This window comes from Calidris pugnax, unplaced genomic scaffold (assembly GCF_001431845.1).
Source record: "Calidris pugnax isolate Ruff unplaced genomic scaffold, ASM143184v1 scaffold24, whole genome shotgun sequence".
Taxonomy (NCBI): Eukaryota; Metazoa; Chordata; class Aves; order Charadriiformes; family Scolopacidae; genus Calidris; species Calidris pugnax.
The window spans coordinates 23,817,293-23,832,073 of record NW_015090922.1 but is presented as its reverse complement, the minus strand read 5'-3'; the positions used below and the strand labels follow the sequence as shown (position 1 = coordinate 23,832,073).

At 35.0% G+C, this 14,781-nt stretch overlaps 1 protein-coding gene across 5 annotated transcripts in view; it reads left to right on the top strand.

Annotated features, from left to right (window-relative positions):
• RYR2 (ryanodine receptor 2 (cardiac)) overlaps positions 1-14,781 on the top strand; it is a 408,602-nt gene that overhangs the window by 388,623 nt on the left and 5,198 nt on the right. For all 5 annotated transcript variants that reach the window (XM_014950610.1, XM_014950613.1, XM_014950612.1 and 2 more), the window contains 9 exons: positions 290-508; positions 2,712-2,842; positions 3,471-3,513; positions 5,604-5,737; positions 6,150-6,210; positions 7,144-7,290; positions 9,012-9,146; positions 11,773-11,929; positions 13,665-13,729. In XM_014950610.1, coding sequence (XP_014806096.1) covers positions 290-508; positions 2,712-2,842; positions 3,471-3,513; positions 5,604-5,737; positions 6,150-6,210; positions 7,144-7,290; positions 9,012-9,146; positions 11,773-11,929; positions 13,665-13,729 — 1,092 coding nt within the window. The remainder of the gene's footprint in view (positions 1-289; positions 509-2,711; positions 2,843-3,470; positions 3,514-5,603; positions 5,738-6,149; positions 6,211-7,143; positions 7,291-9,011; positions 9,147-11,772; positions 11,930-13,664; positions 13,730-14,781) is intronic.

Genomic DNA, 14,781 nt, shown 5'->3' with positions numbered 1-14,781 from the left:
TGTTTCTTCTGAGAAGGGCTGTGCTTTTTCTTGAATTTGAGGTAATAATATTCAACGTGGCCCAGATTTGCTACCATAGACAGAGAATGAAAAAGAGAGAAAATGCATGCTATCACAGAATGGTGTAACAAGATGAAAAAGTCCCTTTTTTTTAATGCAAAAAATTATTTCCCCACAATTATATTGCCCTTGGTATCATTGTTTTCAGTTATACTACTTAGCTTGTAGTAATCTAAAGGTCCTGTGAAAGGAATACAGCTGCAATATTAAGATCAAGTGATTTAAACAGGTCTCCACCTCTGCTGTGACAGAAGAAAAGGAAGTTCCTGTATTATCTGCTGCTGAAAATACCAAGTTGGACAGCCTGGAAAGTGACAATGAGAGGGTCATTGCAGTGCATTATGTCCTGGAAGAAAGCAGTGGCTACATGGAGCCCACGCTGCGGATTTTGGCCATCCTGCACACAGTGATCTCATTCTTCTGCATCATAGGGTATTACTGTTTGAAAGTAAGAAAAACTGAACATTGTTTTTTCTTCTAGCTGCTAACTTTTTTTGCCCATTGAGTGGTATAAATTGGAACAAAGTCATAGCAATCTTGCTTAAGCAGGTTGAGGAACCATGTAAGGAAACATTATTGTGTTAGTCTAATGTACACAGAAATTGTATGTTAGGTGATGTGTGAATTCAGGATGTTACAGGCCAGAGCCTGATTTGCTGGGTTGACACTGGATCATAGGATCAGCGTTTGCACCTTTGCCATGTCAGCCAGACAATACAGCAGCGACCTGTATCAGAAGCTGCTTGTGACTGTCAAAGGCAAGTTATGAATGCGCATGGCCAGGGGAAGCTCGATGGCTGTCTGCATTACTAGTCTGTCAGCTGGGTCATTTGAAAAGCAGGTAGCTACTGCATGTTGTGGCTACAGACAATGTCTACTTTTAATACACACTCTAGTGGTAATATTTTTGCCATGAACTCTGTTAAGGATGTCAGAAATAAAGAAGCTGACTTTATTGGCCAAATGCTGCTCCTGGTTTAGGAAGACCAAATGCCATAAATCTCTGGAACTGAGGAGTATTTCTGAGATGTTCTTCCCCCAGTTTTACACTCTTCCAGGGGGAAAAACCATAGGTCAAAATGCAAGATAGTCCTAACTTAAATGAACCTTTCCTGTGACCCAGTATGGCTGCTCATTTGTCCTTACAATTATAATTAATTCCTTTATTAAGGTTTTATTAGGGTCCTTGCTATTTTTCTTTGCTTCTTTTAATGGATAATACTTTTTCTATGCTAAGAAGACACAGTCTGCATTTGTAGTTGGGACAAATGGTCATCATGCTACTGCATTAAGTGGTTGATTTTCATCTCCACCTTAAGTGTCCCTGCAGGTCAATAAATACTAAAACACATTTTCCTGTTTCACTGGTTGGCATGCAGCATGAAAGTATTGATTTCTGGCTTTTGAGATGTCCTTTTCTCCCAACTCATAGCTTTTTTTTTCACACTATGACTTTTTAATGCTACTTTCCCACATTGTTTTTTTCAAACTATATTTATTCTCTGACTAGAAGGAAAAGACATTATGATCATTATTTGCTGTAATGAATTACCTTCTTTCCAGTTCTGAACAATCTTCATAGCTACAGGTCTGTGTATGATATTTTTGCTTCTGGAGATTGCTGTGCATGAAATCCACTATTTTTTTTTTCTCAATTAGCAGTGTGAAAATAAGATTGGAACTATTGTTATTGTATCTAATGCAATCACTATGTTACTTGAGTAGTCTAATTTTTATTATTACTATTTCATTATACTCATGTCTGTATAGTAATACAGTCAAGGTGGGTAATACAGGTTGGGTGAATTCTGGGAACCTGTGAAATAATTCCAGGTAAGAGTAGGGTTTATTTTTTGTTGGTAACAGATTTTTAAGAAAAACTGGTCCACTGGGACCACTAGTTACATCTGCCTTCTCAGGATGGACTTTTGAATGTCATCCAGCTGACAAAAGAGAATTGTAGGAAAAAGCTGATCCTTACTGCTCAGAGATATCAGCTGCTGGCAAAGAACAGAGCACAAACTAAGTATATAGAGTGTGGATGTGATTTAAGAATTTTTTTTTTTACTTGTTCTTTTCTTAACTCTCTGCTGTGAAACCACCTTGCCTTCCGTTTTGAAACCTCAAGAGTTCTTTAACAAAATGAAAGGCAACCTCTAACACCTCTGGGTACTAAAATGCAATCCAAAAGTGTGATCCCATTTGGAATTTAAAGCATTTAAAAGCATTTAAAGAAGCATTTAAAAATTACTTTTATTTTAGTGGTCTTTCACTTTTAATGTCTTTAATAGCTCTATTGCACTGATGAACTATTTTTATTTGAAGGATCCCTTTTCAGGGTGTTCAGCCATCTTTTTACAACTGCGTGGTGTACTGTAGTTATATGATCCTGAATGACCTGGTCCTTGTGTATCTATACCTTTGCAGTGTTCTGGCCAATTATCAAATCTTTTAATTTTTTTAAATACTATTTTTGCTGTGTTCAGTTTTCAAACTGCCATAGTTTAGACTGGGCTGGCCACTAAATGAATGGCAGATGCTTTCTCAAACCAGGACACATACTTAATATTTCATAACAACCAGCTTTTCTTAAAAATTTGCAGACATGTCAGTGCATTTTAAATATTTCCTGATATTTTTTTCAATTGCAGGTTCCACTGGTTATTTTTAAGAGAGAAAAGGAAGTGGCAAGGAAATTGGAATTTGATGGGCTGTATATAACTGAACAGCCATCAGAAGATGATATTAAGGGACAGTGGGATAGACTTGTAATCAACACACAGTAAGTTTCTTATATACTCAGTCCTTTTTGCAAGAAGTGGTTCTTCAAGCTCCACAATTAAATAGTTGATCATCCAGCTTGCCTGAAATAAACAGTTGTGAGGAATATATTTTTATCAAGGACATACAAAACATTCCAGGAACCTGTAATGCTAATGTTTACTATTGCTTTTTAATCTTCTTCATTCCCAGGTTTTTGTTTTAAAATAATTTCTATTCCATAAAGGAAAATAAATTGCAATGAATTTCTTTTGGCAAGCACAGTGATGATCTTGTATTGTTGTCCATTCTAGAGTGAACTGTTCTTTGGATCCTTTTAGTGTCTCTTGAAGGCTCTCCTTTAGAAACATATTTAAAGTCCCAAATCTCTGCGTGGTGGGACTATGTGAACCAACTGCTTTAGAAGCCTGTCTGCAGGCACTAGCTCTGCCACTCTTTCCCAGCCAAATTGACATGGTAGCTGAATGCTATTTGGCAACTTTCATTCCAATGACTTCACAAATGACTAGCTGGCGAGAGCAACAACAAAGCGCCTCTTAGAAACAAAGCCAGTATGTAATTTTTATGATGTCTTAGTAACTACTGCATATTCTCATGATTGTCTAATCTTGTTTATCTGTGATTTTCAGGTCTTTTCCAAATAACTACTGGGACAAATTTGTGAAAAGAAAGGTAAGGCTTATTTTTAAAAATATATATGAAGTTAAAATAAAGTTTTAATCCATGTTTATTTCCATGTTTGAAGAAATGCAGATTACACTTCTTTGAAATATAATTTTGATTCAGTGTAGATTTCTGTATTTACCATTTTCAAATGCACAAAATTCCTTATTTCATGCTTGCAACTACTTTTGTGTTGTTTGGATAGTTATTCTCTCAGTCTTTTTCTACATACAGCTTGTTGCATAAAACAGGGATTTAAATACATTCATGATATTCTGTGGAGAATTTCTGCATATACTTGTATGTATGTTACAATATATGTAAATTGCTTTGTCTGTGTGTATTTACGTATTCACATATATAAACACAGAATAGAGAGTTCCTCACCCAGGAGAGGGCTAGAAAGGATTTTGATAAGAAAATAGGACAGATTGAGATGCTTAGGCACAGGGCATAGTCAGACAACTGTACAGACCAGCAAACTATATGCATGTGTCTGGCCCTTTTTGTTCCTTATCACTCTGTTTTCTCACACTTTTTCCTCCCCAAATCACCTAAACCTATCATTTTTCTCACCTTTGCTTCCTCCCCATAACATCCAATAATAAGTTCTGTGCAATCCCCAAGTGCTCATCTTTCACTATCCCATAATGTATCCTACATCTCTTGGCAATAGCCCTCTTAGTCTGAAAGATGATCTGGAGAACTACTCCCAGTGATTCATCTTGATGGGTTTCATACCATGAAAGTATGTTGAGTTGTGTATTCATTTTGCTGTTAGAAGTATTTTTTTGCATATTTGAAGTTGTTACATACATATTTCTGTCTAAGCATAGAGGAGGAAGTAGCTTGCACAGAGTACTCCAGAAAGAAGGAAAAAATTCTGCATTGCTTCTGTCAACCTAGTAGGTCAAGGAAGGTTCCTATTTAAAGGAATGGAGCATGGTTTTAAATTGTGTGGAAGGTTTGGTACTTTATTTTTGGCTGAGGAACTTCTCCACATAGATTTAAGTGCCTTCAAATAAGGTATTTGCAAAGAATGTTTTCTTTAATATATATTTGTATTTGTATATAAATGTACTTAAATCCCCAGCCTAATGAATGATCCATAGTCATGAAGCACTGTTTTCAGAGAAGTGACGTAGAAGATTTGTCTCTAAAAATCTGCAAAAACATCAATAAATATTTAAAGTGTTGGTTATTTGAAAACTGGTAAAATATCACTTCACCTGCAGGAGTCATTCAGTTATGATCTTGTTATCCAAAATTTTGTGTTTCTTTGAATATTCTTTTGAAAATGAGGAGACAAGATATTTAGGAAGGAACTGCTTTTTCAGTGAGAATGAGAGCAAGTAAATCTTCATTTCCAGAAAAGTTTCTTATGAAACATTTTGTAAGAAAAAGATGGGTGATAGCTCGAATTCACTGAAAATAATTTTTAACTGTAAATCTCTGTTGAAGATCTTTTGATTCCTACTTATTCTATGTGCATTATAGTTTCATTGCATTATTAACTAACAAAAATAAGATCTTAAAATTATGCAATGGAACTAGTTAATAAGTGAGGATATTTTAATACTTCCTTTTAACAGAAAAAAAATCCAAAATTCCCAATCAAGATGTTTAGGTTATTTAAAAAACCTTTTTAAACAGAATAGATATGTTTGGTTTTTTTTTCTTGAAAGGAATAGCAAGTAAGGGTCAAATACTGTCTTTGAGAAATCGTATTTTAATCAAACCTTTTCACATAGCTAGAATATTAAAAACATCTCATTCCTGTGTGAGCTCACAGTGTACTTTTTTTTTTCTGTCAGTGATGATACTGATTTAGTTATTCTTCTGCTGCTGGGTTGCTTTCCTCTTCCTGATGTCATTAAATGAGTAGGAACATCTTATCTTTGACATCTGCCTCTTGCCTCTATTGAATCAATTGCAATTGAGCAGAAAAAAAAAGATAAAATTACTGACTGATATGATAGACAGATGGAAACAAATTGATGGAAAAGATCATGTATGTTAAACCTCTTGTCTTCAGAAACTAACCTAAAAAACTGCTAGTCTAACCAACTGATTCTCTTGAATACTCCTCCTAACTTTAGGTCATGGATAAATATGGTGAGTTCTATGGTCGTGACAGGATCAGTGAGTTACTAGGAATGGACAAAGCTGCTCTCGACTTTAGCGATGCTCGAGAAAAGAAGAAACCAAAGAAGGATAGCTCCTTATCTGCTGTGTAAGCATTTGCTTCTGGTTTGTTCATGTGATTGAATCAGAAAACTTCTACTACATTTGTTCTGCTTTTCCCTTTTTGTTCAAGTAAACTAATACACTTCAGAAAGAAAAATGAATTCTTAATTAAAATAGGTTGTAGACTATTTGAATAGAGATCTTGATCTAAGTTTAATGCTGTTTTTCAACTGTAGTAGCTCCACTTATAGCTATGTAGCGTTTATATGTTTATACAGAAGGTTCAACTTGCATCTTTTGCCTTTTAGTTTTATGTGTAAAAATGGTGTTAATTTTTGATTGTGTTAAAGAGTAAATACCGTTGCATATAATACAAGTAGGAGTTTGGATTTCTTCCTCTGGATTGCGTTGCATATTTTCACATTTTGATATAAGATGCAATTTCTTTATTTTTACAGGCTAAATTCCATTGATGTTAAGTATCAGATGTGGAAATTAGGAGTTGTTTTCACTGATAATGTAAGTTTATCAGTATATATGTATATATATGCTTATATTCACCTTCTAAAGAGCAATATACATTTTTTAACCCAAAAGTACTTCAAAGGGAGGTGAAGGGGGGGAGAGGGTGTCACGCATGGTTCTTTGTTGCCGTCTGAAGCTAAACCCTGACACTTCCCTAACTCAATTTATTTTACTCATGGATAAAATGGTTGGGGAACATACAATTTTGGAACTAGGACTGCTGGAAAATGAGTGTAATCTGACTTTGGTCAGGAAGAGTGAAATGATAACTCTCCAGGTCTACAGACAGCATGATCTGTAAAGAGAGTTTGTTCAGGAGTAGGTTTTTTTCTAAAAAGGCCCTGTAATTTCCCTTATAAATATGTACTTGTCTTTAACTGCAATAAAAATTAAATTATAGAGGAAAAGGTGAAATTAACATTCATAGTAACAGTAAATTACTTTAAAAATACATATGTTTAAATAGTAGTTTTAGTAGTTTGAATTAATTATAAAATTCCTTTTGTGGCTTGCAAAGTCATTTTGTTTGTCATTAACCACCTTGGGGGTTTAATATTTTAATGTAATTATTTAGAAATTAATAAACAAAAAATCATTTAAATCAGAAAAAACTTCTTACATTGGAAACTTTAACAAATAAGTTTTTAGTAATTTTGAAATTAGTTTTTACAAATTACAATTTAGAATAAGTCAATTTTGATCATTCTTTGTGATCTCTGTATTTGGTGACAATATTTTTGCACAAAGAAAAATTCTCAAAGATCTCTTGCAAAATCTGTGTAAAAAAAAAAAAAAAAAAAAAGAATAATTGTTTTCTATTTAAAGAAAAGCACATTCAAGCAATTTTTACCTTTCCTTAGTGTTGTGAGTTAACTTAAAGATAATAGTTCTGAGTTTGATTTTGTGATGTACTTGTTTTCTTGTCAGTCTTTCCTTTACCTAGCTTGGTACATGACCATGTCAGTCCTTGGCCATTACAACAATTTTTTCTTCGCTGCTCATCTCCTTGACATTGCAATGGGATTCAAGACGTTACGAACTATCCTGTCGTCAGTGACCCATAATGGCAAACAGGTATCAACTGCCATCTATTATCTTTCTGTTGACAACAAAATTATTCTTGGGTCAGAAGTTGGGTCAGTGTGAAAACTAGCCAGTGGGATTTGTAACCATAATAAAATGGGACTAGGATGTATGGCAGTCTCTAGCTGTTCTGAGCAACTGTGTTATAAAGTTACTGATTAAAATTTTGTCAAGATTCATCTAAAGAAAGGTTTTTGTTAGAGGACTGTTTGAGAAACTCTTTGATAGTAATAAATATGGTATTAAAGAAGTTATAAAATTGGAAATTGTATTCCTGATTTAAATAAAGAAAATAACTAAGGCTTTTCATCTACTGAAGTGTGTTGTTGAAATGTCATTTCATGTAACCTGAGACATAGTCTTCGTCAAGTCTGATAGCCTTACTACTTCTAAGGACCTTTATAAACAGGGGCTGGGGCGGGGAAGCCATCTTTGGTCTGCTTATAAGATTTTCCAGCAAGGCAGCTAATATAAGTCTTATTCAGGTGAGCTGGGAATGGCACCATAAAGATCTCTGTTGTGTATACTTATGTGCTGTTACAGTACGATGGAACTTCAGTTCTGACTGTGTACAGTGTAGGTGCTTTAAGAGTCTGGTGGCAAGTGCCATTTGGAAAATTATAAGCAGCAATTTATTTTTCAGGGGTTCTCGTTTTATTCTGTTTTAAGCAAGTTTGATACTAGAGAAATATAAAATCATCAGCAGTGATTTTTTATAAATGCAAAAGGTGATTGAGAGGCTTTCTTTTGCAAATTTAGCCCTGCCTTCAAATGCACGGTTCTCATCAACTTTTTTTACAAAATACTAGATATTTAAATGGACACGGTTTATATTCTGAAATTGCTAGTGCGGCACATAATATACAAGACTCTTAAGTATGAACTCACCATGGCAAACTGTTATTTGTTTTACTTTGAGGCAAACATATTTAGTTTGTATAAAAAGAATTGTCTTGAGAAGTTGCAAAGCTCAATATACTGCATCTTTTGCCCTTAAAAGAACTAAATTTCTTAAATTCTTAATTCTTAAAAGAACAAAAAAGTAAACAAAAATCAGTCTGCACCTTTTAAAAATAGTCCTGAATTTTTAGCAAATTATCTATCGAGTAACGGGGCATTATTTTGGGGGGAAACGTTTTAGATCTGGCAGCTGTGCAAGTGAAATATCAATTTGCAGGATATTGCAGCTCACTTCCAGCTGCTTTCCATAAAGCTCAAGACAAAATGTTAATGATGCAGTTGAGCAGTAGGGTATTTATTGCTGCTTCTCTGAGGTAGATATTAAAATATTAGGAACAATTTGGTTTATATGTGATTTCATAGATGTAACAAAAGTTGTTTTGGTATTAAATTAGTAGAAATACCATATTGCAATTATATAATAGGTAATATTAAATAGTAATGCTCTTAGGTAGTAAACCTTCAGATATTTTTGTATAATTATGTGGTTTTCATGTTGTGGTTCTAATTGATTTTTTGATTGCTTATGTATCCACTAGGTTATGCAAGGTTTGTCTTTGTTTCTGAAGCATAGTTTTACTTCAAAATAAAGCAGATATATGCAGATATATTACCAAATATTACAAATGTGCAAAGAGACAAAGTTAATAATAAATATAAATTATTTTTTCTTCCATTTTCTTTTTGCAAAGAAAACTGTATAGCATAATTCCATGGTGGTGTTATATCCATTTTTTATTTTTGTCTTCCAGCTTGTCCTAACAGTGGGATTACTGGCAGTAGTAGTATACTTGTACACAGTAGTGGCGTTCAATTTTTTCCGCAAATTCTACAACAAGAGTGAAGATGGTGATATGCCAGACATGAAATGCGATGATATGCTAACAGTAAGTCTTATTTTTTTACTTTCTAGATTTTTTTTCTTAAACTGTTATGTTTTTGTCCTGACCGTTTTTGTAATTTCTATTCATGCAGTTGTATCATTATCCAGAAAGAGGAAAGACTATAATTAAAGACAAGGAACAAATATAATAAACATCCCTAACAACTATAGATATATATACCCTGTGTATGTTAAACAAATACATCTATAAATGAATAGAACAAATGTTAATGATATTCTTTGCTGTAGTTTCTCAAAGAATGAGAAACAGCTACAAGCTGTGAAGCTGAGCTGAGTCAGTTAAAGGGCAGTACTTCTGAATCTTGAGGTTTTGCAGGCCATTCAGGAGGAGGGTCAGTTATAGGCAAGGATTTCATAAGCAATTTAGGTACTGAAATGCTTGTTTAAGCTTGGAAATCCATCAGTTTCCCTTAGCACGAATTGCCATGGTTATCTTCAATTGGCAATTCTATTACTGAGATCTCTCCTGTGTTCAGAACCACTGAAAATTATTTTGTACTTACTGAGACAGTGCCAGGCTTTGAAGTTGTGGCTGGTATGTAGAGCTTAAATCACGAAGAATTTCAAGATGTGTTGCTGTTAATATCCTTCTAAAAATAGTCATCTACAACAAGTTATATATATTTCAGTATGTTATGCAATATGACTCACTTTCAGGGAATTGATGCCATTTAAAAGCCCAATATTTAGATAAACTGTGGAAGCAGACTAATATGTGTCTAGTTTTGTCCAGTTTGGGACACTCAGTACAAGAAAGACATAGATAAACTGGAGCATAAATCAGTGGAGGGCTGCTAAATTGTAAGGCGCTGAAGCACTTGCCCATGGAGGAGAGGCTGAGGAAATTGGATTTGTTTGGCCTGGAGAAACATTTCTTTACTGAAAGGGTTATCCAGCATTGGAATGGGCTGCCCAGGGAGGTGGTGGAGTCACCATCCCTGGAGGTATTTAAGAAACATGTAGACATGGTTCTTCAGGGCATGCTCTAGTGCCCAAGATTACTGGTTTGTGGTGGGGTGCTGTGTGGGTGGGTGATGGTTTTTGGTTTGGTGGTTGTTGTTGTGTGTTTAGGTGGTGGGTGGTGGTTTGTGTTTTTTGTGTTTTGGTGTGGTTTTTTTGTTGGGTTGGTTGGTTTTTTTGTTGGTTGGACTCGATGATCTCTGAGGTCCCTTCCAACCACTACGATTCTGTGATTCTGTGATTCTGAGAAGAGAAAGCTTTGGGCTGGGGGGAGTGTAAGAGCAGCTCCCCAGTGCCTGCAGGGAGATTTCTGGGAAGTCAAATACAGGTTCATTACAGCAACGCATGGCAGGAGACCATGGATATAAAGTGGAAAAAGGTGTTCCGACTGAGGAGAGCAGAGCAGTGGATCAGGTTGCTCAGAGAGGCTCTAATGACCTGACTGGATAAAGCCCAGAGCAACTTTATCTGATGTTATAGTGGACCCTGCCTGAAGCAAGATTTGGACCAGAGACCTCTTAAAGTCCCTTCTGACCTGATCTGCTCTGTGATTCTCTGAAAAGAAACTTACAAAAAGGCTACAATATTGTACAGGAATGAGTTAGAATAATGTGTGATATGGTATAAAATCAGAATTGTCTTTTGTAAAAGCAGTAAGACTTCAATGTGATGCTAAAAAAAAAAAAAAAAAAAAAAAAAAAAAAAGAAAAATACAGGGAGTATATTTTTATTTTTAGAAATAGAAAAATTACTTTTAAAACTTTTTAGATAACTAACATTACATTCACTCTTGAAGTTAGTGATTGACTTTGAATAGGAAAATAAAAACTCTCTCTAAAAATTGTTATATTTTTCAGCCATTGGTCACTCAGCATTGTATGTTACTATACCAATTTATTACATAAGGAAATTTGGAGGTAAGAATGGCATAGAAATAACAGAATGGATTTTTGGTGTGGCTAGGTTATTTTCATCGCTACTTTTTGATAGGGAGTGAGAACCCTGAAACTGTAGTTTGCAAAGCTACTTAAAGAAAAAGAACCTGACCTCTGAGAGTGATCTGATTTTCTATTAAGTTATAGCGTGATAAACTGGAAATTTTGCATTGTCAGCATCCCACATAACTATACTGAGAGACCTATTGTACCACTTTTCAGACCATAGTTTCATAGTATTAGTCTCAGACTTTTTCCATCACTAGCCTGTTCTCTACGTAAGCATTCTCAAAGATATTCTGTTTGTTTTGGGTTTTCTTAGATTTTTGTTTGAGGCACCAAAGATGGGGAAAGTCATTCACTTTTGAGTTAGGAAAATTGAAAAGAAGGCTGTAGTGGTAACAGAATTTCCTATTGCACATTACTGAAATGATTGTATGTGAATCATGGTGTGTGCTGAGCTTAAGATAGTTGAACCTTTTATCTTTTTGAACTGCTACATAATGACAGAACACAAAACACTGCACCTTCAGCTGCACAGCAGCATTTCACCTCCCTTGGAAATACACATAACCTCAAATGGGAGAAAAAGATAACTCGACACAGTACAGTTGCTAGACCACAGACCAGTTCTGCCAATTACTGAATTTGCAACAATGATTTTTACTTTTAGCAGCAGACAAACTCTCTATCCCTTTGTTTTGTGTTTTCTAGTGCTACATGTTTCACATGTACGTTGGAGTACGTGCAGGTGGAGGCATTGGTGATGAAATAGAGGATCCAGCAGGAGATGAATATGAAATCTATCGGATTATCTTTGACATCACTTTCTTCTTTTTTGTGATTGTCATCCTGCTTGCCATTATTCAAGGTATGTGTTTGTAACCCACAGGGAGACTGAAAACGTTATTTTGCAGCACAAAGATCTTAGTGCTACAGTAAACACACATGTAAGATTCAACCAGGACACCAGTGCAGACCATGAAGCACAGATTCATATAGTAAATCTCACCTAGCTGGCTTTTATCCATACACTGTTCTTCCTAGTTAAAATCAACAGACTCTAACTGAATCAGTAGAAACAAAAACCAACCAAAACGTCTTTGTTGTGAGAATACTGGTGTCACTACAGTTTTTGTCTTCTCATTGCCCTTTCTAAATGTCTCCTGTAAGTAATCAGCAAGAGAAGTGATTAGAAATTGCTTTAAAATAGTCTTTCAGCATAACCCACACTTTGTGAGCTTCTGTGGACAAAATCAGTAGTGGGTGCTGTCAGTATTCCCCCTGCCAGCATCTAATGTTCTTGACTGTATGGCAAATCTTCAGAATGGTAGTAGTCATGTGAAAATTGGAACATAGCTGTAAGAGGTTTAAATTTTTAATGACAATGAAAAGTTAGTTGTCATCGGGTTAGCTTCTGAATTTGAGTGAAACTACTTGACTGATAGTATGGTTTGCTGTTGTAATCTGCGTAGTGGGTACTGAATTTTGGGAATTTTCTAGGTTTTTTCTATTATGTTTGTATTAATGATGTTTAATATTATTGCCTAAAGTACTTAAAAGCTCCTTCTGTTTACATATTATACCTTTGAAAGATTGTCAGGAATGGCCAGATCATCTCTTACTAGAGTTTGCACAAATTAACAGAATTATATATTTCATTTTGGAAAAGCATGTAATGATTTTTGCTAGGTCCAGTTGCTGTTATGAATAGCGATACCTTATTGCTCTTTGTCAGCTAACAGCTAATTTATGGTGATTTTCTCAATTTCTACAAGGAAGTTTAGAAGGTGACTCTCAGCTTGTGGTAAATTGTTTATAACTCTTACTCAAGCAACAAGATTTTTAAAGGGCTTGGGGAGGGTGCAAAATGTTTTTTAGCCTGAAGTGACATATCTTGTACTGTTTGTTTCTTCATTTTGTGAGTGGCTGAACAGTAGCCTCAGCTGTCAAGCTTTGAGCATAATTCTTATGTGGCATTCATCAGTTCTAGAGGACAGTAGTGTCAGTAATGATTGTGAAGTTGGTCCTTATTTGTGCTGGTGTAAATGAAGGAAGAATCATAGAGAATTCATAATCTGAGCCATACTGTTGTGTTTTTTCTTCATTCTGTATCTCCCTGAAATGACCTCTTGCTTCTGTAGTACTCTGAAAGTGGAACCTCGTACCACATGACAACCATAATGAGAGAGGATGCACAGAGCTCTGGGCCTCTCTGCATTTGCCCTGTAATAAATCCCTGAACTCTGCTAAATGTGCAGCAGTATTCTTTCTACAGTAAAGCCTCCATCACTGTAGAACCACAGGCGTCTTCATGTAGTGAATCAAAATTAGAGCATTGTGAATAAAACAGAAGTCTGCATGTCTCATTTTATAATGCCAAATGGTACTGCCAGCCATGTTACTGGTAGTCATTTTCTTGACTTGCTCATTTTTCTTCACGTATTGCATTGATTTTGTGGGGTTTAGAATGTATATTGGCTTCTATTATTTCTGCACAAGATTCTTGTTTAATATTCGTTGTTAGAGTTACTCCTGGATTTCCAAATACTATTTGTCACAGTTCTGTTCTTGAACATTAACTATAATTTTAACTTAAACCCTAGGTTTAATTATTGATGCTTTTGGTGAGTTAAGAGATCAACAAGAGCAAGTTAAGGAAGACATGGAGGTAAGAACATCCAAGTGCTGAACGATACTCTATTTTCAGGTTTCCTGAATGTCTGTTTTCAATCAAAATGTGATCTAGCTAGTGGATAATTTTTTAAACTAAGAGGAAAATACAGTTCTGTAAATGGTCCAATATCATATAATATCCTGGCTGAGATTCTACTCTCACACCTCAGTTCATTAGATGGAAATAATAACTGAGAATTTTTTTAAAAACTTTTTTTTTTTGGCATGTATTAAAATATAATAGCTTATGTAGGTAGTTCTGTTAGTACCCAATAAAATTCTTTATAGAGAATTTTATGAAGAGAAAGCTCCACAAGTGTCCAGGTTCTGAATAGCATTTACTACTCTTTCCTATCTCCTGTGAAAGAGGCATGCTATGTTTTGACAGGTGCTAGCTGCTACCTTGCAAACCTGGGACACAAATCCAGGTTGTCTAAACTGGTATTCTGCTCTAAGCATATTTTGGGTTTGATTTCTGGTTCCTTGTATGGATTTATGTTTTTTAATGCCCTCCAGATCAAGTGTGGACACATTTTTGCTGTCAGTGATAAGTTAACAAAAATTCAGAAAAGAAGGCTAACAGCTCATTTTCTTATGACTTTTTGAAGTTTAGACTAATCCCTGTATCTTCAGTTTTGTAAACAAGAAAAATCTTTGAATGTTGCTGTATGTTATAATGAATTACCTAAGCCTTTTGGACTTTCAGCCTAGAGGTTTCTAACACAGCGTGTTAACACTGTCATGTTACAGTTCATCTCAGAAGTAATTTTCTTTGGTTAATCTATGTGTGAAAATATCCTGTACTTGGTGGTTTTCTCATTTGTCATTTAAGTATAAGAACTCAGAAAAGTGTTGGAAACCCACTGTGTTTTGTAATCTAAACTTTGAGCATATTCAGTTTCAACTGGACAAGCACAAAAGGCATTGAGGTAAATATCACCATATGTTACAGTAAGTGCTACTTACAGTGTTAAAGGAAAAAAGGGAAAAATCAGCTTTGACGTCTGTATGCAATTCTTTCTCCTGATACTTTTTTTTTTTTTTTTT